The 23,800-nt window shown below is 39.1% G+C and overlaps 1 protein-coding gene and 1 pseudogene across 1 annotated transcript in view; both read left to right on the top strand.

The window, feature by feature from the left end:
* Positions 1-9,802, top strand: part of SVEP1 (sushi, von Willebrand factor type A, EGF and pentraxin domain containing 1) — a 183,517-nt gene extending 173,715 nt beyond the window's left edge. Inside the window, 2 exon segments of the mRNA XM_032636134.1 lie at positions 4,166-4,259; positions 9,312-9,802. Coding sequence (XP_032492025.1) covers positions 4,166-4,259; positions 9,312-9,333 — 116 coding nt within the window. The 3' untranslated portion in view covers positions 9,334-9,802.
* Positions 4,480-4,576, top strand: LOC116756237 (annotated as a pseudogene).
* Positions 9,803-23,800: the final 13,998 nt, after the last annotated feature.

Raw genomic sequence — 23,800 nt, forward strand, 5'->3', positions numbered from 1 at the left:
AGGTGGCAGCAGAACAAAAGGGTATCCGAATTTCTCAAGAATTCCTCAAGGGACTTCCGTGGCGGTCCAGCGGTTAAGATTCCACGCTTCCAATGCAGGGGTCATGGGTTCAATCCCTGGTCGGAGAACTAAGATCCCGCATGCCGCATGGGATCTTGGTTGAAAAGATCCAAAAAAAAATTAAAAAAAAAAAATCATTCCTCAAGGTGGTCCCTTGAATGGCGGTCTCAATGCTGAACCTATGGCTGCCTCAGAGACACCTCTCGGGGTCGTGTGACAAAAAAGAGCATCTGAGTCGACTCAATTGTCAGCCTTCTCCATGTCATTTGCTCTATTTTGCAGAATGTAGAGGAAACATAATGCGGAAGTTTGGAAGAATATTTATTTTAATCATCTATGAAGCTAAATCACTAAATTCAAAGTACCTATCTAGAAAGAACAAGGCTCTAAATAAATACAATTTAAGTTAAAGTGAAAAAACTCAACAAGAGATGGTTCCTTATCATGGAAGACAGTAACAAACTGTTGTTGATTTGTTGGTGACAAACATGTCCCCTTAGTAACCCTTGTCTATCTCAAATACGGGCATTTATCCCACTGTACTTTGATATCTGTTTAATTGCTTAGTTATTGATCTTTCCCTGCCCTCACTAGATTATATGCCACCTGAGGGCAGGGATATTCCTGTGTGATCTTTATATCTTCAGTACCTAGCATAGTACCTGCGTGTGATAGGATTTTCAGTAATTGTCTAATAAATCAAACAGTTTAAAATGATAGATTTTTTTACCTTTTTAATGTCCTAATTTTCAGGCAACTATTAAAAGCAAAGAACTTGCTATATTTATTTAACACTCCACTATTCCTCCTGTAAATAATATGTATACCACCTCCTAGTGAGGTTAATTGTAAAGTAGAACAGGCTAGCTGACACCAGAGCTTGTCATGAGCTCTGAGGCTGGGGTGACCATATAATTTAGCCTCCAGACTGGGACGTTTTTGAGAATGAAAGGGGCACTATTAATAAGTAAGCCAGGGAAATGGTAGTGAAAGGCAAAATCAGATGTGCATCCACCCCACACAAAGCCAAAAGTGAGGCATCCATGAGTGTAGGAAAGGAAAAATGTGATACCGGAGGCTAAATTTGAAGCTTTTATTTGAAACTCTTACGGCAATCTATTTGGTATTTCTTTATTACAAATCAACCTTGGTATTTATCTATATCTCTCATGCATACAAAATGGAACCTACCTGCAAACCAGCCTTGCCCTTTCCCAGGCATCATGCTTCCAGATGGAGACATCCTCCACTCTCCCTCCCCTTCATCTGAGATTACCAGTGTCAGCACTCCTTCTGTTCCTTCCTGCACAGTATCTCTTGCATCTTACTCTATCCCCACTATCACCAGCTAGTAAAAGACCTCTCCTTTGGATCACCGCCAGAGTCTGCTACTTGACCTTCCCATCTCCTTTTCCAAAACACCATTACATACTACCTTGGGCATGAATTGCCCTTTTTAAGAACCTAAGATGGTTGCCTGTTGTCTTCACATCCAGCCCAAATTCTTCTGACTCTCAGACTGGCGTCAGCACACCTGATACAGCTTACTTCCCATCCTGCCAGTCACATCCTGTCCCCTGCAGGTGTGGCTTCCTCTACCTATTGGAACTTGACCCAACCTCCAAAGCCCTGCCTAAGTTTCCTCTTGTCCCTAAACTTGCTCTCTACCACGATAATCTATCTTCTAACATCCCATGTCTATAGATATTACACAATTAGCTAGAACCATGTCATTTTAAAGCTCAGTTGATCTGATTTTATTTGTATTTCTTTTAGCTCCTTAGCTCCCTAACTGACATTAAGCACCTTAATGACATGAGCCATGTAGTCTTTTTTTTTTCAATCTTGCTGCAGCTACCTCAGCCCATATCCCACTTATACCCACTAAGTATTGATATTAAATATACAAAAGTGTATAAAACAGGAGCTCCTGCCCTCCAGAATCCATGTAGAAATAAGAAGGGATACAGAGTGGCCTATAAGTAGGTGACTAGAGGCTAACTGAATTCTCTAAAAGGACAACAGTGAAGATGGGTAAACCACCCAAGTGCAGACATTCAGAAAAGACTTTCCAAGCACAGAATCAAAGGAAGAGGAGTCACCAGGAGGAGCTCATTCTAGCCAAAGGCGTAGAAGAGCAGCACAAATGTGATCAGCAAAATAGAGCTGAAGCCACGAGGCAGTGGAGGGGTGTGGCTGAAATGAAGCTGTAAGATGGGCAGAGCCAGATTAGGAAGCGCGTCGCGTGCGAAGTTCAAGATGCTGGATTATGTCTTCTGAGCCACAGAAGCCACTAAAGGGTCTTAAGCAGGAAAATCATGTGATCAGATTTTCTTTTTGAAAATGATTTTGGCAGCAGTATGGAGAAGGGCGGAAAGCAAGACTCAAACTAGGGAGACTTGTTAGGGAGTTATCAAAGCAGAATTTGGCAAGAGGTTATGAAGTCTAGAGAAATGAGGACGACCAAAAAGGATGGATTAGAGAGAAGTTCGGGAGATGAGTCAACACTACTTGGTTATAGATGTATTGTAGGAGGAAAGGTCTGAAAGGAGTCAAGACTGATATTTCCAGTTTGGGCCCCTGAGTGGAAGGCGGTGCCACTTCTACCCTTGAGACAGAGAACCCAAGAGGAACAGGTTTGAAGGTACAGAAAAGGAGTTAAGTAAGTAAGGACATGCTGAGTTTGAGGGGCCAGTGGAACATAAAAGGGAGAGGTCTGACAGGCAATTGGATGATGGTTTAGGTTCCCAGAAGACTCATCTACATTGAAGATAGGAATATGTCAGTCATCATTGGAAAACATTCATGGGGGAGAAAAAGTCAGTCTTTGCAGAAGACCTGTAGCATGAGAAGGTGGCCCAGAATGGAACGTTGGGGGCACCCATGTTATAAGGAAGGAGGAAAGTTAGGCTTTTAGACAGAGAACTGAAAATAATAAAAAAAACTTGTTAGTACAGTCAGGTACCACTGAATCAGCATGCTCTTGAAAAAGAGTAATTTTTTTTATATACATTAGCAAGCAGATATGGAGAATTAGTTGTGGATGATTGGGTTTTATTTTTGCTATTTTTAACCCTGCTTTATTTCATAATTTCCTTTTTGTTATATTGCAAATACGCTCGTTCTGTTAGCTTGCTCGTCAAGAAAGCTAAGGGCAAAGATTGGTGTTTTCCATCTTGTCCTCTCTCAGTGCTTATCCAGTGCCTGGATTGCTGACATTTCCCCATATTTTATGAATGAGTGATTAGAGAAGTGACATTTCTTTTTCTCTCACCAAAGATGGGTTTTTCCTCTGGGGAAGCCTGCTCTTTCCAAGCTATAATGAGGCTGAAATCATGAGACTTAAATGTGTCTCGTTTCCAGCTTTCTCCCAACAGACATTTTATGTTTTCTTTGATACGTTAAACGGACTGGTCTTCATCAGGTTTTAGTGTCCTTAGGTTTTTTAACAGATAGATTCATGCAGATGAAGTGTTTGACTCTGAGACTAAGGACTCATGAGAACGTTGTCTGCGTAGTAAATCTCTGGGTGTTCAGTCAGGGTTTCACCTGTGGCTAATTTTTAACTCTACCCCAGGTTCTGTAATTCCAATGGTAAAAGCCATGAAATACGTTTCCTAGCAAACACAAAGGGCTTTTGAATCATCTGTCATGTTAGACAATCTGCGTGCCTGATCTGTTGTAAGGGTTGATGTCTGATGTAATGACTTCATCGGTCATAGAGTTCAGCGCTGGCTCCCTCCAGAGACTTACAGTCTCATCGAGTATTTGAATAATTTACAGTTCAAAACAGTATGTGTCAAATTGGTTGAACAAATAAAAAGATTAAAGGGAAAAATCAGTCCACTGAGTTATCAGCAAAGGTTTCAGTATGTAGGCAGAACTTAACCTGGGGCTTAAATATGAAAATGGACTCGGTTGGAAGGAAAAAGGGAGGTGGTACCACGTAATGACATGAGGTCGAGCAAAGTAGCAGGATGCGGTCCATGAGGAATGGTGGCGGCTGGAGCAGAAAGCAGAGTCAAATCTTATTCTGCCTGCCTTCATGGGCATCTTCAGAATTGCTCAGTATTCATTAAATAAATACATGAATTTCTCATCCCAGCTGTTTGCCAGTCTCCCTGCTTAAATGGTGGAAAATGCGTAAGACCAAACCGATGCCATTGTCTCTCGGCTTGGACAGGACATGACTGTTCCAGGTAAGACAACCAAAAGCTACTATTTATCTGTAACTTAATTAAGGAGACTGAATTCAAGTTAGTTGTCTCAAGAGCCAGAAGGTACCTCTAGTTTGAATGTAAGCATTTTGTATCCAAAACTATCCATTTTGAGATATTCCCTAAATTTGAACTAAAACCAAATGAAGAAGTATTAGTTAAGGATTGACAAATAAAACAATGATTTCTCAAAAACACATATGTGTTACAGCACATATACTAAAATTGGAACAACACAGAGATTAGCATAGCCCCTGCATAAGGAGGACTTGCAAATTTGTGAAGTGTTCCATATTTCCCCCCGCCAAAAAAGGAAAAAGCGTTAATTAAACAAATAAATTAACTGCCTTCTTGAAAAGAAGATTTCACCCTTCATATGCAAGGATGCAAATAAATAACAAACTCAATATGTTTTATTGATGTTCATTTCTATTCCTGTTTATAATAAAAAATAGAATTGAAGTTGATAAGGAATGTTTATTTTTAAAGTCAAAATTTTGTTTCATATTTTTTATGGTATATATAGTCAGTATTTAATGGACTACAAGAAAATTTATGTAAAAATATGTCCTAGCAATTGGTTTCTCATTTCTAACCAGATAAATATCATAGTTGAGAAAAGATTATCACAAAAATAAATCAAAGGAGAAATAGTTTGAAATAATTTTTAAAAAATAATAATAACTTAAACTTTTTTATTGAGGTGTAATGGACATACAACATTGTATTAGTTTAGTATATTAGTACAACATAGTGATTCAATATTTGTATGTATATCTTGCACAGTGATCACCACAATAAGTCTAGTTAACTATGTAAGTCCATGTACATAGTCATAAAATGTTTTTCTTGTGATGAGAACCTTTAAGATCTACTGTCTTAGCAACATCAAATGTGCTATACAGCATTATTAATTATAATTGCCATGTTATACATTACATCCCCATGACATTTATTTTATAACTGGAAGTTTGTACCTTTTGACTTCTTTCACCCATTTTGCTCACCTGCTACCCCCACCGCTACCTCTGGCGACCACCCACCTGTGCTGTGTATCTGTAAGTTTGGTTTGGGTTTTGGTTTTAAATTCTACATACAAGCGAGATCATATGGTATTTGTCTTTCTTTGACTCATTTCACTTAGCATAATGCCCTCAAGGTCCATCCGTGTTGTCAGAGTTGGCAAGATTTCATTCGTTTTATGGCTTAATAATATTCCATTGTGGTATGTAGGGGTGTGTGTGTGTACACACACACATATTTTCTTTATCCATTTATCCACTGATGGACACTTAGGTTGTTTCCATGTCTTGGCTATTGTAAATAATGCTGAAATGAACACGGGGGTGCAGATATCTTTTAGAGTTAGTGTTTTTGTTTTCTTCAGTTCAATACCCAGAAGTGGAATTGCAGGATCATATGGTAGTTTTATTTTAACTTTTTTGAGGAACCTCCATACTGTTTTCTACAGTGGCTGTACCAATTTACATTCCCACCAGTAGTGCACAAGGGTTTCCTTTTCTCTACATCCTCAACGATGCTTGGTATTTCTTGTCTTTTTGATAATAGCCATTCTAATAGGTGTGAGATGATGTCTAATTGTAGTTTTAATTTGTGTTTCCCGATGATTGGGGATGTTGAGCGTCTTTTGATGTACCTACCTTCTGTGTGTCTTCTATGGAAAAATGTCTGTTTGGGTCCTCTGCCCATTCTTTAATCAGATGGAGTTTTTTTTGCTCTTGAGTTGTATGAGTTCTTTATATTTTTTGGATGTTAACCCCTTACAAGACATATGGTTGGCAAATATTTTCTCCCATTCAGTAGATTGACTTTTCATTTTGCTGATGCTTTTCTGTGCTGTGCAAAATCTTTTTAGTTGGATGTAGTCCCACTTGTTTATTTTTGCTTCTGTTGCCTTTGTTTTTGGTGTCAAATCCAAAAAAAAATCACGCCAAGCCTGACGTCAAGGAGCCTACCACCTATGTTTTCTTCTAGGAGTTTTAAGGTTTCAAGTCTTACATTCAAATCTTTAATTCATTTTGAGTTGATTTTTGTGTATGGTGTAAGATAATGGTCTACTTTCATCCTTTTGCACGTAGCTGTCCAGTTTTCCCGGTACCATTTATCGAAGAGACTGTCCTTTCCCCATTGTATATTCTTGGCTCTTTTGTTGTAAGTTAACTGACCATGTACGTGTGGATTTATTTCTGGATTCTCTATTCTGTTTCATTGATCTATGCATCTGTTTTTATGCCAGTAACATACCATTCTGATTACATATCGCATCATACCGTTGACAAAATATTTTCAATATTAAAACATTGTCCTCACAAATATTGCAGTGTTGGAACATCACCAGCTCTATTTTAAAACTTTTAATATACATCATTGTATTACATCACTTAGATTTGTATTTTGTATATTTACTTCCATCTTATAGGAATCATTAAAAACAAATGGATATTTCCATATTGATTTTTAAAAGTTAACTGAAAAGAGCTTTTATTTTTCCATGTCCTTTTATTTCATTTCGATTGGAATATCAAAGTCAACTTGCAAAGACAAAAATCTATCTAAATACAACCTTAATTAACAAAAAAATCTGTCTCATGCCCATGAATTTCTTCATATCACCTCAAACATATGCCATCTCTGCAGAGAAAAAAAAAAAAACTGAACCCAAAAGGACAAATTTGGATTGTACAAGTATACTTAGAAGTTTCCAAGATAAAGATGATCATTTTACCTGAGAGCAGAGTCGAAAGAGCTTGAAGTCAAACTGGAGAGAATTGCTGGGAAAAAGAGAGCAAAGAATAGAAGAGAGAGAGAGAGAGAATAAAAGGATTAAGAATGACAGTGACTCAAAAAGGAACAGGAAGTATTTGTAACATTCTTATAATTTTAGACTTTATGTTTCAACTGCTTCATTTTACAGATAAGAAAAGGAAACTCAGCGTTTGCGTGACTCCCTAATATCAAAATACAGTTGACCCTTGAACAACATGGATTTGTTTACCTGTATGCAGATTTTTTGCAATAAATCCACAGTACAGCGCACACGATCTGGTTGACTCTGTGGACACAGAGCCACAACAGCAGAGGACTGACCAAATGTAAAGTTGTACACCAATTTTTGACTGCTGAGAGGGTCAGCGCCCCTAACCCCGACATTGTTCAAGGGTCAAAGGAGCTTTTTCTTGACCAAGGGAAGGGTAGTTATCAGCTTATGTTAAAATACTGTCTATTAATAAAGATAACACAATCTTCTAGATTTTTTTACACAAAAGGTTGATAAAGGAATCCAAAAAAGTGATGGCAAATTCACCTTAGAGGCATTTCCCACATTCAAGGAAAGGTCAACCCAGAGGCCTCAGTAGCCCCCCTGCCCCTCCTTATGCTGTGATGGGTTTTTCTAGGAGACCTGAATTAGCTACGACTGTCTTACTGCAACTCTAACTGGCTTAAGCAAAGAAAGGAATCTGTTATCACAATAATGGGATCGTGTATGGAACCCAAAGACATGGGTTGGCTCAGCATCAGGACGACCAGACTGAGTTCTTGAAAGCCATCTGAAGTCTCTCACCTCCCGTCTCACCTCCTCTCTCCAGCATCTTCTCCACGGCTCTCTTGCTGCAGAGTGCTTTCCTCTGCTATTCAGTTCGCATGGAAGGACAGAACTGCTTATAGAGCCCCCATTTTACCTGTCACACTCCAGCATCTACAGAAATAGTGTGCTGACCCAGTTTAAAAATCCAGGAGAAGAAGTCACGAGTCCACATTGATTCAAGGGCCCACCATAGATCGATCAGTCAATGGTGATCCTAGGTTAGGTCATGTTATACTAACGTGAAAAGTCATTTTGCTAAAACTTTTACCATACCTTTGGGTAAAGGGCAGAAGAGACTGACAATTCACTGAAGAAAGAAAAGTGGAGTATAATTCCCTGAAATGGGACAGGGAGAAAGCTTTTCTGAGAAATCAAAATAATAAATGTTTACAAATAATATTTATTTCCTTCTCTCCCACGAGATTGAGTGGCTTAAAGATTGTCTCCCTCATACTTAGTATAGGCACAAAAACTGATGCTCAATCAATGGTGGTTGACAGAGAAGTTTCTGGGCATCTGTGACAGCTGGTGGAGAAACACCCTGTGGCATTCATTAAATCCTTCAACCTGCATCCTTCTCTGATGATGAATAAGACTGACCCAGTATTCTTCCTAGATAGCTCCATCCTTAAGGAAGAGACTGTTTCCTCTGATCTCTGTATGCAGAAAATGAATCCTAAACAGATGCCATAAATAAAAACCATAGACGGGGTCTTCCCTGGTCGCGCAGTGGTTAAGAATCCACCTGCCAATTCAGGGGACACGGGTTCGAGCCCTGGTCCGGGAAGATCCCACATGCCGCGGAGCAACTAAGCCTGTGCGCCACAACTACTGAGCCTGCACTCTAGAGCCCACGAGCCACAACTACTGAGCCCGCGTGCCACAACTACTGAAGCCCGCACACCACAACAACTGAAGCCCACGCGCCTAGAGCCCGTGCTCTGCAACAAGAGAAGCCACTGCAATGAGAAGCCCGCGCACCACAGCAAAGAGTAGACCCCGCTCACCACAACTAGAGAAAGCCCACACACAGCAATGAAGACCCAACGCAACCAAAAATAAATTTAACATTTTATAAAAAAGAAAAAAAAAAAACACCCACAGACGGTTCACGCTGTAAGAGACCTTCAGATTAACCAAGTCCAAACCCCTCATTGTACAGATGAGCGGATTATCAAACAGGAAACTAGTGACAGAGCCAGGACTAAAACTCCAGTGTGCTGATTCTCACATCTTTTCATATGTTAGCGCTTTTCCTCCATGTCCCTTTGTTTTCTCAAGGAATGGCCCCCATCTATCCAAACAACATCACAGATGATGCCCAGGTATCTGAGACTTTCATTTGCGTTTTAATCAGCCCCCAAATGGCTGTTCCTCCTTCAATTCAGTCTTTTCTGTTGAATCTCTTTTTTTTGTTGTTGTTCCAGGAAAAGGAGGACTGGCTTTTAACCACTGCACAACCAACCAGCTCTCCTAAAATGCAGGATCATCTCTTCCTGGCAGTCCTGGACATCCCAGAATTTACACAAAGACATTCCAACACGGTGCTGGGTCTTGTCTTGTTTTAATCAACTTGTTACTTTTGGTTTACCTTTTTATTGTGTGTTATATTTTGTTACTTCTTGTGACATACTTTCTTTTTTTAAATATGCCTGTATTTTCTATATAAAAATATATTAAATAGATGCTGCTCCACTCTCACAAAATGTACATATTCTCCTGTCTATGGGGAAAGTTCCTGATACACATTTTTATTCAGTTACTTAAAATGATTTTTCAATTAAAATATATTTTGCTACTAAATAATGTTTTGCTGGATAGTGCCATTTTGTGAGGTGGCCCGGGAATAATGAAGAGGATTCATGATCTATGCCACTAGCATATTATGGGATTCCACACAGTGTACTGGGAAATTACAATAAAGGAGACCGCTTCATGCTATTTCCATCTTCTCTACCATATGTGTAACAGTAAAGGTTTCCTTTTATTTAATCGGAAAGTAACTATTGGACCTACTACCCTCCACATAAAACGCTGTCCTGGTGCTGAGGGCAGCCTGGCTAATTCCTTCACCGATATTTGGAAAGCTATAGGCATCAACTTAGTGGATGGGGGAAAAAAGCATAATGACCATGGTTCACAAGATAAAGTGCTCCCCTTCCTTCTCACAGCTGGAATAAGAAATGCAAGTACTGGAAGATCACTGCTTTGGGAGAAAGGAGATTGGAATAAAAGAACAGGGAAAGGGAAGGAAAAAGGCAAATGAGGAAAATTCCCAGACCTGTGCTCCTGGCTCCACCTGCAAAGAAAGAATTGAGTTTGCCCAAGGCAGAGCTGAGCTGCTTCTCAGACTCCGCTGCTTCCCCTAACTCCATCACTATCCTTTTACCAGGATAAAGACCTCCTCAGGCTTCTGGGGGAAAAAAAAAGCCAGAACACTAGATTTTGTTTCAAGTAGGAAAATCCCAATCAACTCACCTCCATCCTCTGGGAGAACTGCTTCCACATAGGGCACGGGGGCACACTGTAGCACTCTGAAGAAACACAGGAACAATGAAAAAGATCTTGATTGTCCGAGTGGTTCTCTTCACCACCTTCACTTCCCTCAGCCGTTGAGTCGTCTTCCTTCTTTCTTCTGACATTCACTCTTTTGACCAATCTTCCATGCTTATGAGTATTCCTTTTATTTAATTTATACCCCATCAACTTCCAAATTATATTGGTTTTTGTCATTTATAATCATAAAACTATAAAATGAAGCTCAAAATCTAAATAATAAAAAGAAAGATGGTATCAGAAATTTTTAGCTAGGAAAAGCTACTGCAGTTGAAAACAAAACACAGTTCTGAAAGTGTACCTACTACGTAGAATTTGTATTGGGTTACTCTGAATAGATTAAAAGATCTGTACTGCACAGTAAGTCAAATTAGTTGCATTATGCAAACAGAATAAGGAAGTAAAGCACCATACGAGTGAGGTTTGCAAATGATATGAGGTTCTACATATCTAGAAATGTGATTCACAGGGAAATAATACTAAAAGTAGTTGAGAATTTTTTTTAATTTTATTGAAGTATAGTTGTGCAAATTTCTCCTGACAGCAAAGTGATTCAGATATATATATATATATATATATATATATATATATATATATATATATATACATATATATGTATATATTCTTTTTCCTATTCTTTTCCATTATGGGTTATTACAGGATATTGAATATAGTTCCTTGTGCTATACAGTAGGACCTTGTCGTTTATCCATTCTATATATAATAGTTTGCATCTGTTAACCCAAATTCCCAATCCATCCCTCTCCCACCCCCCCCCCCTTTGGCAACCACAAGTCTGTTCGCTATGTCAGTGAGTCTGTTTCTGCTCGTTTGTGTCATATTTTAGATTTTGCATATAAGTGATATGTGATATTTGTCTTTCTTTGTCTGACTTCAATTAGTATGATAATCTCTAGGTTCATCCATGTTGCTGCAAGGGCATTATTTCATTTTTATGGCTGAGTAGTATTCCATTGTACATATACCACATCTTCTTTATCCATTCATCTGTCGATGGACATTTAGGTTGTTTCCATGTCCTGGCTATTGTAAATAGGCTGCTATGAGCATAGGGGTGCATGTATCTTTTCGAATTGTAGTTTTTTCCAGATATCTGCCCAGGAATGGGATTGCTGGATCAGACGGCAACTCTGTTTTTAGTTTTTTGAGGAACCTCCGTACTGTTTTCCATAGTGGCTGTACTAATTTACAGAACAATGTTATTTTTTAAATCTCCAGTACTAAATATATTCATAGTGAATTCTTAAATTTCTTAAAGAAGAAATAAGGGTGTTTGTCCAGCATTACTTAAAGCATATCTGTTTCAAACCAACTATAACCAGTTCTGTAGTGAACCATTAAATGCTTCCCTTTAAACCAGAAATAAAGCAGAAAGGCTATCCCCACTGATCTTGAACATTATTCTGTGAGTTCTAGCCAAAGTAATAATACATAAATTTATAAATAAAGGGTATAAAAATGAGAAAATTAAGAGTCACAATTTTCGTTTTGGCAGAAAACACAAAGATATACCTTCTAAGATAAAAACCAAAGGCATGAAAATCTATTAGAAACACTCAGTCCCGTAAACTGGATGGTTACAAGATAGAAAAATAGTTTTCCTGCTTGTCATTTATAAATAGAAAGTACAGTGAGAAAGATCCTATTCACAATAAATATACATATATAAGTAAGAAATCTATGTGACCTCAAGGAAGAATATTATAAAATTGTATCTATAAACATTTATAAATGCAAAAATAATGAGAAGCATGCCATCTCCTGGATGAGAGAACAACATGTCTTAAAGATGTTGATTTTTACCAGATAAAATTATAGTCGTAACGTAATTCCAATCACGCTTAATATATTGGATTTTGGGGGGGAACATGACCAAATTATTTACTCTAATGTTCATTAAGAAGAAAAAAATGGAAAATTAAAATATTTTAAAGAAAAATAATGAAAAGGACCATCTTTACTAAAAATCAAAGCATAATAAAAAGCTGCAGTAATTAAAATAGTGCATGCTGGATCAAGAAACAGGAAAGCATCAATATGAAAGTCTGTACCTACTAGTTTAAATATTCTATTTAAAAACTCAGAAGTCATGAAGAAAACATCAACAACCAGTGGAATTTTTGTTGTAAAATATTAGAAAGTAAGAGAGTGACTGGCATTAGACAATTGGTAAAAATTTGAAAATCTTTTAATTTGTATTCTCACCACATAAAAATAAATTCAAGGTGGATTGGGGAGTTAAATATTGATATTAAAACCATAAGATGGTTTTTAGAATTAATTTTTCTCAAAAATTTAAAGGCTTAAAAGAACCTTCTAAGGACTTCCCTGGTGGTGCAGTGGTTGGGAATCTGCCTGCCAATGCAGGGGACACGGGTTTGAGCCCTGGTCTGGGAGGATCCCACATGCCACAGAACAACTGAGCCTGTGCACCACAACTACTGAGCCTGCACTCTAGAGCCCGTGAGCCACAACTGCTGAACCCACGTGCCACAACTGCTAAAGCCCGCCTGCCTAGAGCCCGTGCTCCGCAACAAGAGAGGCCACTGCAATGAGAGGCCCGCACACCTCAACAAAGAGTAGCACGCGCTCGCCGCAACTAGGGAAAGCCCGCGCGCAGCAACAAAGACCCCAATGCAACCATAAATAAATAAATAAATAAATAAATGTATCAAAAAATTAAAAAAAGAACCTTCGGAACCTAGAAGTTACAGAAAAATTACAGTAGGAATAATAAACAGATTTGATAGCATAAATAGAAAGTTTGGGCTGTCATTCAGAAGATGATAATCAAAATGGAAAGATGGAATTCCCTGGTGGTCCAGTGGTTAGGACTCTGCACTTTCACTGCCAAGAGTGTGGGTTTGATCAATGAGGAGCTAAGATCCCACAAGCCACGCAGCCAAAAAAAAAAAAAAAAGATAAAATGGAAAGAAAATTTTTTATGACAGACCAAGTACGAACATTTTATTATAATGTCTTTATTATATAAATTGAAAAAAAAACTTACGGAACTCCAGAACATAGACAGCTCACCAAAGAAATGCCATATATTCATATTTGTGTGAGAAAAAGTACAACCTCACAAATATGGAGAAAACATTTTGTTTACCAGATTAGCAGTGACTTTTTTTTAATGTTAATAAACAATGCTGGCAAGTGTGCAGTAAAATAGGAAGTTTTATATATTGTCAGTGAGAGTGTAAATTGGTATAATTTAGAAAGCACTATGATGATCTATATCCCTAAAAGTATTTTTATATGCCTTGAGCTAATATACACAAGTTTTAGACATAATAAATTTCATCACAACGTTATTATTGCTGAAAATGTGGACATGGATGAAAGGCCCAACAATAAAGAACTCTATGCTACCTCAAGCACATTTCTAAATCATATATTATACCAGCCTTCAAAAAGATAATGCAGTAACATGGAAAATGTATGTGGTGTAAAGTTAAGTGAGGAAAAAAGCAGGATATAAAATTTTCCATACTCATATGATTGAAAACCTACAAAGATAATACAAAGTGAGGATGAGAAGGAAAATGCCCAAGGTCACAGGTTTATGAGTATTGGAACTTAAATTAAAACTCAGATATGCTGGCCCCAAATATCTGTTTTCACTGTATTCAAACACTTATTCTCTACTTTGGAATATCCACGTGGCAAACATAAAATAGTTAATGATAACAGATACAAACAAATTCAACAATCCATGACAATCCATGTTTTTTTACCACAAGAATCAAAAAATTGTCCAACTGTAGTAAAGTTACTCCTACTGTATATCATAGGAATGTCAAGTACTAGAAGCCATTTGATCATTTCAGTAGATGTAGGAAAAGCTTTCAGAAAAATTTAATATCTATTCTTAATAAAATCTCTAAAACTCAGACTAGAAGGATACTTCTCTACTGTAGTAAAGCTTTTCCTTTTCAAACAAATACCCATCATGCTTAATGCTCTGCTGTAAGAAGCAGTAGAAGCTGAATGGCAAATTAACTAAAGCCAGTGGGTTAAGGCGTACTATGGCCAAATAGGTGTTAAGTTCCTGTGGTTCCTCAAAAAAGACAAAGGATGTAGCAAAACCAAACAGGGTCGAAAGGAGACAAAAAAACAAAGACTGACATGAAGCTTGGGAACCTTGAAAACATTATGCTCAGTGAAAGAAGCCAGACACAAAAAGCCATGTATTATATGCTTCCATCTATGTGAAATGCCCAGAATAGGCAAATCTATAGAGACAGAAGATGAGGGAGGAGAGAATGAAGAGTAATTGGTAATAGGTACAGGACTGATGAAGTATTCTACAATTTGATAGTGGTGATAGTTGCACAACTTTATAAATAGTATGCTAAAAACCACTGACGTATACACTTTAAATTTTTTTAATAAAATTTTAAAGGACCCACAAAAGAAATATATTTAACTACAAAAATGTGGAAGCTTCTCTCACAAGTTGACATTTGACACAGGGCTTCCGTGGTGGCACAGTGTTAAGGATCTGCCTGCCGATGCAGGGGACACGGATTCGAGCCCTGGTCCAGGAAGATCCCACATACCACAGAGCAACTAAGCCCGTGTGCCACAAATACTGAGCCTATGCTCTAGAGCCTGCAAGCCACAACTACTGAGCCCGAGTGCCACAACTACTGAAGCCTGCGCACCTAGAGCCCGTGCTCCACAACAAGAAAAGCCACCCAATGAGAAGCCCGTGCACCGCAACGAAGAGTAGCCCCCGCTCGCAGCAACTAGAGAAAGCCCGCGTGCAGCAACAAAGACCCATAAATAAATAAATTTATTCTAAAAAAAAATTTAAAGCCCGCGTGCAGCAACAAAGACCCATAAATAAATTTTAATTTATTTAAAAAATTTTTTAACACAAACTGCATTGTAAAACCAAGCAGAAACATGCATGACAAAATAGTAATATTCTAAAATATCATGATTTAACAGATAGCCATAAGAAAACATTTTGTTTTGGGCAGAGATACGAACAGGCAACTCACTAGAGAAGAAATATGGGTAGAAAATGAGCAGTTTCACTAATGATAAAAGAAATGATGAAAATTTTTCACCTACCCACTTGGCAGGGGTTTTGGTAGTGGTGGTAGCAGTGATGGTAGTGTTTATTTTAATGACTATATGCAGCTGGCTACTAGATAAAACCATTTTCTTGAACATTTGTAGGGAGTACAAACTAGTACAACCTTTCTTCCAAACAACTGGCAACCTGAATCGAAAAATTTTTTAATGTGAACACATGCCTTTTACTTCAGTAATTTCTTGCCCGAAACACAAGCTCATTAAAAAAAAAAAAATCTAACCTAGGGACAAATATTTATGCACAAAGATAATTGTCACAGCATTTTTTGTTTTTGTTTTTTTGCAGTACGCGGGCCTCTCACTGTTGCGGCCTGTCCCGTCGCAGAGCAACAGGCTCCGGACGCACAGGCCCAGCGGCCATGGCCCACGGGCCCAGCCGCTCCGCGGCATGTGGGATCCTCCCGGATCCGGGCACGAACCCGTGTCCCCTGCATCGGCAGGCGGACTCCCAACCACTGCGCCACCAGGGAAGCCCATCACAGCATTTTTAATATTAAAAATCAGCAACAAATTATATGATGAAAAATCCTGGAATTCGTTATGGAATTCATGGTATTGGTTATGGAATTCATAGGGTTAAATATTACGAAGCCATTAAATATTACATTTACAGAGTTTTAATAACAGAAAAAATCATGGCATAATGTTCAGTGGAAAACAGTATATAAAATGTATTTATAATGTGCTCTTAATTGCCTAGAAATGCATATGCAATATGCATAGAAAGAGATTTACCTAACTTTGTTAATAATGATTTTCCCTAAGACGTGGAACTATGGGTGATTTTTATCTCATCCAAATTTTCCCTCTATTTCTGACAATTTTCAATGAAAATATATTAGTTTTACATTCATAAATATACTTTCATATTCATACAAAATAATCTTAAACTTGTAAAAATGAGTTGAAGTAAAAGCCCCACATGAATGAGTATATCATCTTTCCGTTTACCCTAATTAATCTGGCATATGCATTGGCATGTATAAGTTTAAAGATTGTGCCTCCATATAATTTTGTTTAAACACTCCTTCAGGAATCTTTAGAGTTCAGATCAAGATGATTAATAGTTTAACATAAAAGTGGAAACTGTTCCCAAGAGGAAATATGAGTCATGAGCTACTTGTATACACCAAAGGAAAATATCTGCTGATGATCAAATTAAGGAACCGAAATTAATTATTGAAACTCTCAGTGTATTTATACAGTATATCTTTGTGCTTTATGCTCCAGTGAACATAAGAGCCGGACACTTAGAATACCTGAAATTTACCAGCCAAGTTACATCAGAATTACTTTGTTATGCTTCCTTAACAACCAACCTAGCAGCAGCAGTATTTTTTGTTTGAAGGGATTATACCTAATTACTCATGATTCTCTCCTAACTCTGACCTAAAAGCAGTGATAGTAACCTCAGACCTTCTTCCCCTAATTATCTTACCAACCAGCCATTAAAGGTCACCTGGCCTCAAAGTGTCGCGTTGGATGGAGCCTGAAAGAAACGCACTGTTTTGAAAATAATAAAAAAGCCGCAAACATATTGTAAGGTCCACATGTCTTCAGCTGGTCTACAGCTACATATTCCAGCCACAGTAATCAGCAGGCAAAATCACTTAAAATATATGATCCTTGGTGGAATACTTCTGGGCTGTTAAATTTTGTGCACGCAGCCAAGCTGCTTTAAAGAGACACACATAGGGCTTCCCTGGTGGCGCAGTGGTTGAGAGTCCGCCTGCCGATTCAGGGCACACGGGTTCGTGCCCCGGTCCGGGAGGTTCCCGCATGCCGCGGAGCGGCTGGGCCCGTGAGCCATGGCCGCTGAGCCTGCGCGTCCGGAGCCTGTGCTCTGCAACGGGAGGGGCCACGGCGGTGAGAGGCCCGCGTACCGCAAAAAAAAAAAAAAAAAAAAAAAAAGACACACATAGACCAAGGCTGTTGGGATGTCTGTAAGCGTTGCGGTACAGACTGCTGTCCCCTTCTCTTCAGAGGAAATGCTGATCACACCCACTCCTCATAGAAATCACTTTCTAGTGTGTTCGCTCCACCCGCATGATTCCTGACCGGTCTAATTACACACCTGATCCTCGCCCTCCTAAATCATTAAGATTCTTCCTTTCATTATGTCCACTGAATCTTTTACTTTCCCAGCAGTGTTCAAGATTGTTTATACTTCTCTAAGTCAAAGTGTATTCAGTCAGCAAGGGTAATAAAGACTAACTGACAAACTAGAAAAACCTGAAAGAACGGAGCAAAGTGAGGACCACAAAAAAAGTAGCAAGAACCACCCATATGCATTTCTCAATTACACCACATTCTTCAAAAGAATCTGAATCCTTTATTGAGAACCTATGAAATATACAGTCAAAGGGGAAATATTTCCAAACTGTTTTTGCACACCTTATAGTTTGTATTGTGCTTTGTCATTTAAAATGTATTTTCTCCTACGTTGTCTCATAAAGTTGTGAGAATTGAAAGTCATGTGGGTGCCTAGTATTTAGCAATGGCTGGATAAATATCAGTGTCCCTCCTCTTCTCAGCCCCTCCGCAGCCCATCTCAGCTAATTCTGCAAAGCTCCCTCTTTACACTTAAGAAAACTGAGGTAGGGAAGCAGTGCCTACAAGATCTAGAAATTACTGCCCAACACCTAAGTCCAAGGCTAAGGTTCAGAGTAACCAACCACAGCACACTTTCTAGAAAACAAACCTTAGCTAGAATATGGCTGGCGTTCTCAACCCTCAGTAAGCTTTATTGACTAGGGTCCTTTATTATTACAGCCTACGTTTCTGAGGTTTGCAAAAGGAAATGTTCCTAATCACAAAGCAGCCTTGGTTTTTGTAAGTGTCCCATCAAGTAACTCCAGGCTGTGTTTGTGTTCCATAAGTCATAATTGCAACATTGAGGGGACCTCATGACGAATGGCTTTCAGCTCTCTGAATATCCACGGGCTCATCTTGAAGCCTTTGCACAAGCCATTTCCTTTATCTGAGTCACTTTCCTCTGCTCCTTGTTCTCCCCTCACCCCACCATCATCACCACTTGTTCTGAGCCCTCAGATGCTGTTGACTTTGTTCTAAACCCCTCTGCCTCCACCCCAAGGTCAACTTATATAGGACATGAGGAGAATGAGCTCTGCCCTTTCTCATTCCAAGATTCCTTCTAGTCAACAATGCCAATGAGTAGAACAGACAGGGTGTTTGTGGGTGTGGTTGTGAAAGAAGTGTTAAGATTCAGAAGGAGAAGCAACAGGTGAGATATATCTAGAAGCTGTATTACACACACACATACACACACCCCACAGACCTTTTGATCCCTATCAAAATAGTTCACGATCTTGGTCTCAAGTCACTGCCCAGCTTGCTACACTTGAACCTTGAGCAGACCCCAAACTTCAGAAATGGACCCCAGAAGCCTGTAAGCATGGTGTCACAGGAGCATGCATACACTTTAACAGTGTAGACTCTTGCTTGCTAAGGTGTCTCCTATCAAACTAAAAATAGAACAGGCACTGAGCTCCAGTTGATTCCTCACGGCACAGGCTGCCAAGATGATCAAACTCTGATAACCGCAACAAGTGGATTGAGGGGGGCAACTGGAAGGCCCACCCACTCATCTGTATTCTTGGTCTCATGTACATCATTATATGAATACTTGGCTAGTTTTACAGTAAACTGAAGGAAAACAGATCTAGCCAACTCACAGTCACAATCATCCTGGTCCCTAAGAAACAGAACCAGTCCTTGTGTGTTCTCTCCTCATTTCACCTCTGATATAGAGCACACTTTAATCTACTAACTCAGCTCCTTTTCTGTATACTGCTAAACTTGACGCTTTTTCTCTCTCCTGTGGAGTAGATTCCCCTTCTTATTTTTCCCGTGACCAATAGTTGCCCCCCACTGTGGTTCTGAGGTTAGCCCGTAGCATTTAGTTACCATTTGTCTGCCTCCCTCCCTCTGTGAAGACAGAAGTTATATCTTATTTATCAATATATCCTTGGTGATATTTGCCATATAGTAGGTGCTCAATAAATACTAAGGAAAGAATGTAATAGTAAGTACTCGTGGGGAAGAAACAAAAAAAGTATTTAGGGGGATATAATATTTTAGATAATGTGTGTGTATGTGTCTGTGTGTGTATATATATATATAAAATACATATATCTCTACATATATATACACACACACACACACACATATATATAATTTTTCCTCAGAGGCAAACAACCAAATTTCTCAATCCTGTTTTCATAATCCGCCTTTCCAAAGTCAAAGACAAAAGAAATCTAAAAGGTGAAAATGATGATAGTTACCTTGAATGCTGGATTGATTCAGAGCATGTTGAGAGGAGCCCAGCATCCTTAACGGTTGGTGTCCTGATGAGGTTTTGGAAGACATTTGATAGTGACAAAAGTTCTTCCATTAAAAGCATGTTTATTAATCAGGAAAAATTAGACATAAACTAGGTATTAGGTGAATATTTGGAATTGTTAATTTCATTGGTTGGCATAATGACATTTTAATTATTTTTTAAGGCTTGGTAGTTTATATAGCCCCACCAAAGTATTTACCAATAAATTATATGCATGCTTGGATTTGCTTTCAAGTACTCCAGAAAAAAAAAAAAAAAAGTGGGGAGAGGTAGGTATAGCTAAGGCAAGAACAGCGGAACGTTGCTAATAGCTGCAGCGGAGTTAGGGGTACTTGGGAGTTCATTATACTCATTATACTCCCCTCTCTACTTTTAAAATTTTCCACAGTCAAAAAATGTGTTTATATCACATTCAATAAATGTGATTCTATTTATTCTATGCTATTATCTATCTATGCTGTTATCTATATATTCTATGCTATTCTCTGATGAATCTTGTGTTTGATATTCAGGAGTCTTGTAGTAAATGCATTGCTGTTCGATCCACAAACAGACAAATGCATGGTATTTTAGAAACCCATGATCTGAAATTACAGAGTAAGATGTGTCCCTTCTTAAAAAAAAAAATGTAGCTGACTAATTCTCAGGCTCAGTTTCCTTATTAATATGTAAGATGCGTGAACTTAATTGCTTCATCCTCTGGGCTGTGTAGCACTTCGTAAACATGTCTATTAAAGCACTTTTATCTTTATATCATGGCTAATTTATGTCTGACTCTCCTTAATGGCAAGATTTAGTTCTTATTTATGGGTACAGTGATTAAAAGCACAAGCTCTGGAATTCAACTGCCCACGTTCAAATGCTCGTCCCTTCCCTTACGAGCCCCGTGAGTTGGACAAGGTGCCTCCTGTCCTCATCTGCATAATGAAAAGGATAAGACCTACTCCAGTTGTTGTGAAGACTGAGTCTCACAAACAAGTAGGTACTCACACAATTTACTGAGTCCATTTTTCTCAATCAAGTACATTTAATCCTTGTGAGTTTCATTACTACGCTTATAGTCCCTGAGACTGTAATCCAGGCTCTTTTATCTCCTAATCCCATATTCTCTCCAGGCAACTGGGCTAGACTAGAGGAAACCTCACAACAATACTGAAAGCCGGGCCCTTCAGAGGGAAGTGCAGGCAACGTTAACCCCAATGCAACATTGCTGATGCTTTAGACAGGTGAATGAGACATTCTGTGGATCTTATGGATTTGATGCCTAGATGGCCCCAAATCTCTCCCACTAAAGAAAGGACAATATTAGGACGTATATATATATGTAGATGTGTGTATATATATGTGTGTGTGTGTAACTGAATCACTTTGCTGTACAGCAGAAATTAATACAACGTAAATCAACTATACTTCAGTGAAATAATTTTTTTTAAAAAAAGAAGGGACAGTACTAAGATAAGGGCACTGTCAGCACTTGGAAGTGGAGTTGAAAAGCTTATAAATAAAATAAAATTTAAAACTTAAAAAAAAAAAAAAAAGCACTGTTATCCTTGGTCTCTTGTGCTATGCTATCAATTTGCCAAGACAATCAGTTTTCCTATTACCACCCGGCACCCCTGCTACCAACATACCACCAGTGACCCTCCCCACTTAATTCTACCAGCTTGATGTTCAGGATTCTGAGCCAGGTGTCATAACAAGGCCCTGAGAACTAATAAACTCTTGGCCAGAGTTGCCTTACCACATCCCCGGATAGTATAACAGTGTTTGGGTAGCAGTTAAAGTTAGACTTACATAGAAACCACAGTATTCAAAAGTTAGGATATTAAACATGCTTCATTCATTCAAAATATATATTTTTTAATATCTCCAAAATAGGAATGCCTCTTAACAATGGCATTGCATGATACAGTTGGCAGTTTACTAGTATACCTTGCCATCATCGTATCTTAGATTCATGATCAAATGAAATCTTCAGCTCCTGGCATTGTATCAATATAACGTTTGACATATGGAAACTTACAGGCTTAGGTGAATTAGTGCCCAAAGCTCTAGAGGTATTTTCTGAGTCTATGAAATTTCTTATTGAGTCTCTGTGTTCTCTAAACCCTGGTATTTCTAACAAAAAATAAACATCAAGATAGAAGGAAAACATGTGAGCTCTTTGAAACCCTGAACTTTGGTTTGAGAGAGGCTCTTTCCTAAGCACCATTGTTTGTATGAGTCATGGTGGAAGGTCTCTCTAGGTTCTGACCACTCCCCGCCCTGGCACCCTCCCCCAACAATTTCTGTCGGTTTTCCTAACAGCTGAGTGGAGTCTATGGGGAAAACTAGTTGGCTAAATCCACCATCTTTCCCCCTAAGATGCCACTCACAAAGTCATTCCCTTTCACATACTTGGAGTACCTTCTCCGCCCAGTAACAGCCTTGTCACCAAGTTCCTGGGTGATTCACATAAGCACGCACTGGAGGGCTTGTCTGTTTGGCAGTAGTACCTGGACTACACCCCTCTACCCTGAATAGGAACACTTGGTCTTCCTATTGCTGATACGATCATTTTCCCCTTTTCTCTTGGTGTGCTGACCTTCGACTTCATATTCCTCTTTCCCAGAAAAAGTGCCTTTCCTTAAATCAGCTTCTGCAGTAACAATCACAGCCAATCTGTCCTCTTAACAGCACAACTCCCCACAAGGTTGTTGTCACTGGAAGGGATAAGGACCTTAGTGAAGTTCTTAAGGTCCTTAGGGGATCTCTTTATCTTTAGATTTTAAAAATGAAGCTCAGGGCTTCCCTGGTGGCGCAGTGGTTGAGAGTCTGCCTGCTGATGCAGGGGACACGGGTTCGTGCCCCTGTCCGGGGAGATCCCACATGCCGCAGAGAGGCTGGGCCCGTGAGCCATGGCTGCTGAGCCTGCGCGTCCGGAGCCTGTGCTCCGCAGCGGGAGAGGCCACAGCAGTGAGAGGCCCGCGTACCGCAAAAAAAAAAAAAAAAAGGAAGCTCAGGGCTGAGGGACTTACCCAGAGTGACATCATCATTGGCAATAGAGTGAAGAATAGAATCTTGGCCACTGCCACTAGGGAATATGTACTTCTGCCCTCTGTTTAGATTCTCTACAACTGCAGTTTTTTTTTTTTTTTTGGCCGTGCCATGCAGCTTGAGGGATCTTACTTCCCTGACCTGGGATTGAACCCTGGCCCTCAGCAGTGAAAACACAGAGTCCTAACCACTGGACAGCCAGGGAATTCCCTCTCCAACTGCAGTCTTTTTGTGTATGTGTGTGTGAAATTAGAAAACTATTTATAGTAATATGGTAAAGGATTCATACACTTGATATATAAAAATGTTCACACTAATCAATAAGAAAACCCTAAAACTCTAGTGAACGCAGTGAGACATTCACTGAAGAGTAAATACAACTGGCCAATTAACAAATTAGCTGTACTAAAGTTAATTAAAACAACAAGGTGAGTATTTGTTTAGCCTGTTAAATAAACAGATTAAAGATAAAAATATTAGCCGGAGCTATGAGGCTCCAACTGCAGTCTTAAGAAGAGCAGGTAGATTGCAGAACTCGAGAGCTATCATCCTCTTCATAGTCTATCTGGATTACAGTAAAAGGGTGTGAGAATGCAGTGGACATCACTATTATCACCCAGACTATGGTGACTTAATAGATGCAGCAATGTGGTTGGAAAATGGAGCTTGGCTTGCGTTTGACTCTATGTAAGACCAAGAACGAATCGATTGTCCACATCAAAGAGTGGAGGGTGTTTGGAAAGGGTTAAAGCAAGTCCCACACTATCGCCTCGGCACCCTTACCTCAACCAGGCAATAGGTCCCTCATCTTTGGCCCCTTAAATGCCTTTG

The sequence above is a fragment of the Phocoena sinus genome, chromosome 6 (genome assembly GCF_008692025.1).
Source record: "Phocoena sinus isolate mPhoSin1 chromosome 6, mPhoSin1.pri, whole genome shotgun sequence".
In the NCBI taxonomy this organism is placed as follows: Eukaryota; Metazoa; Chordata; class Mammalia; order Artiodactyla; family Phocoenidae; genus Phocoena; species Phocoena sinus.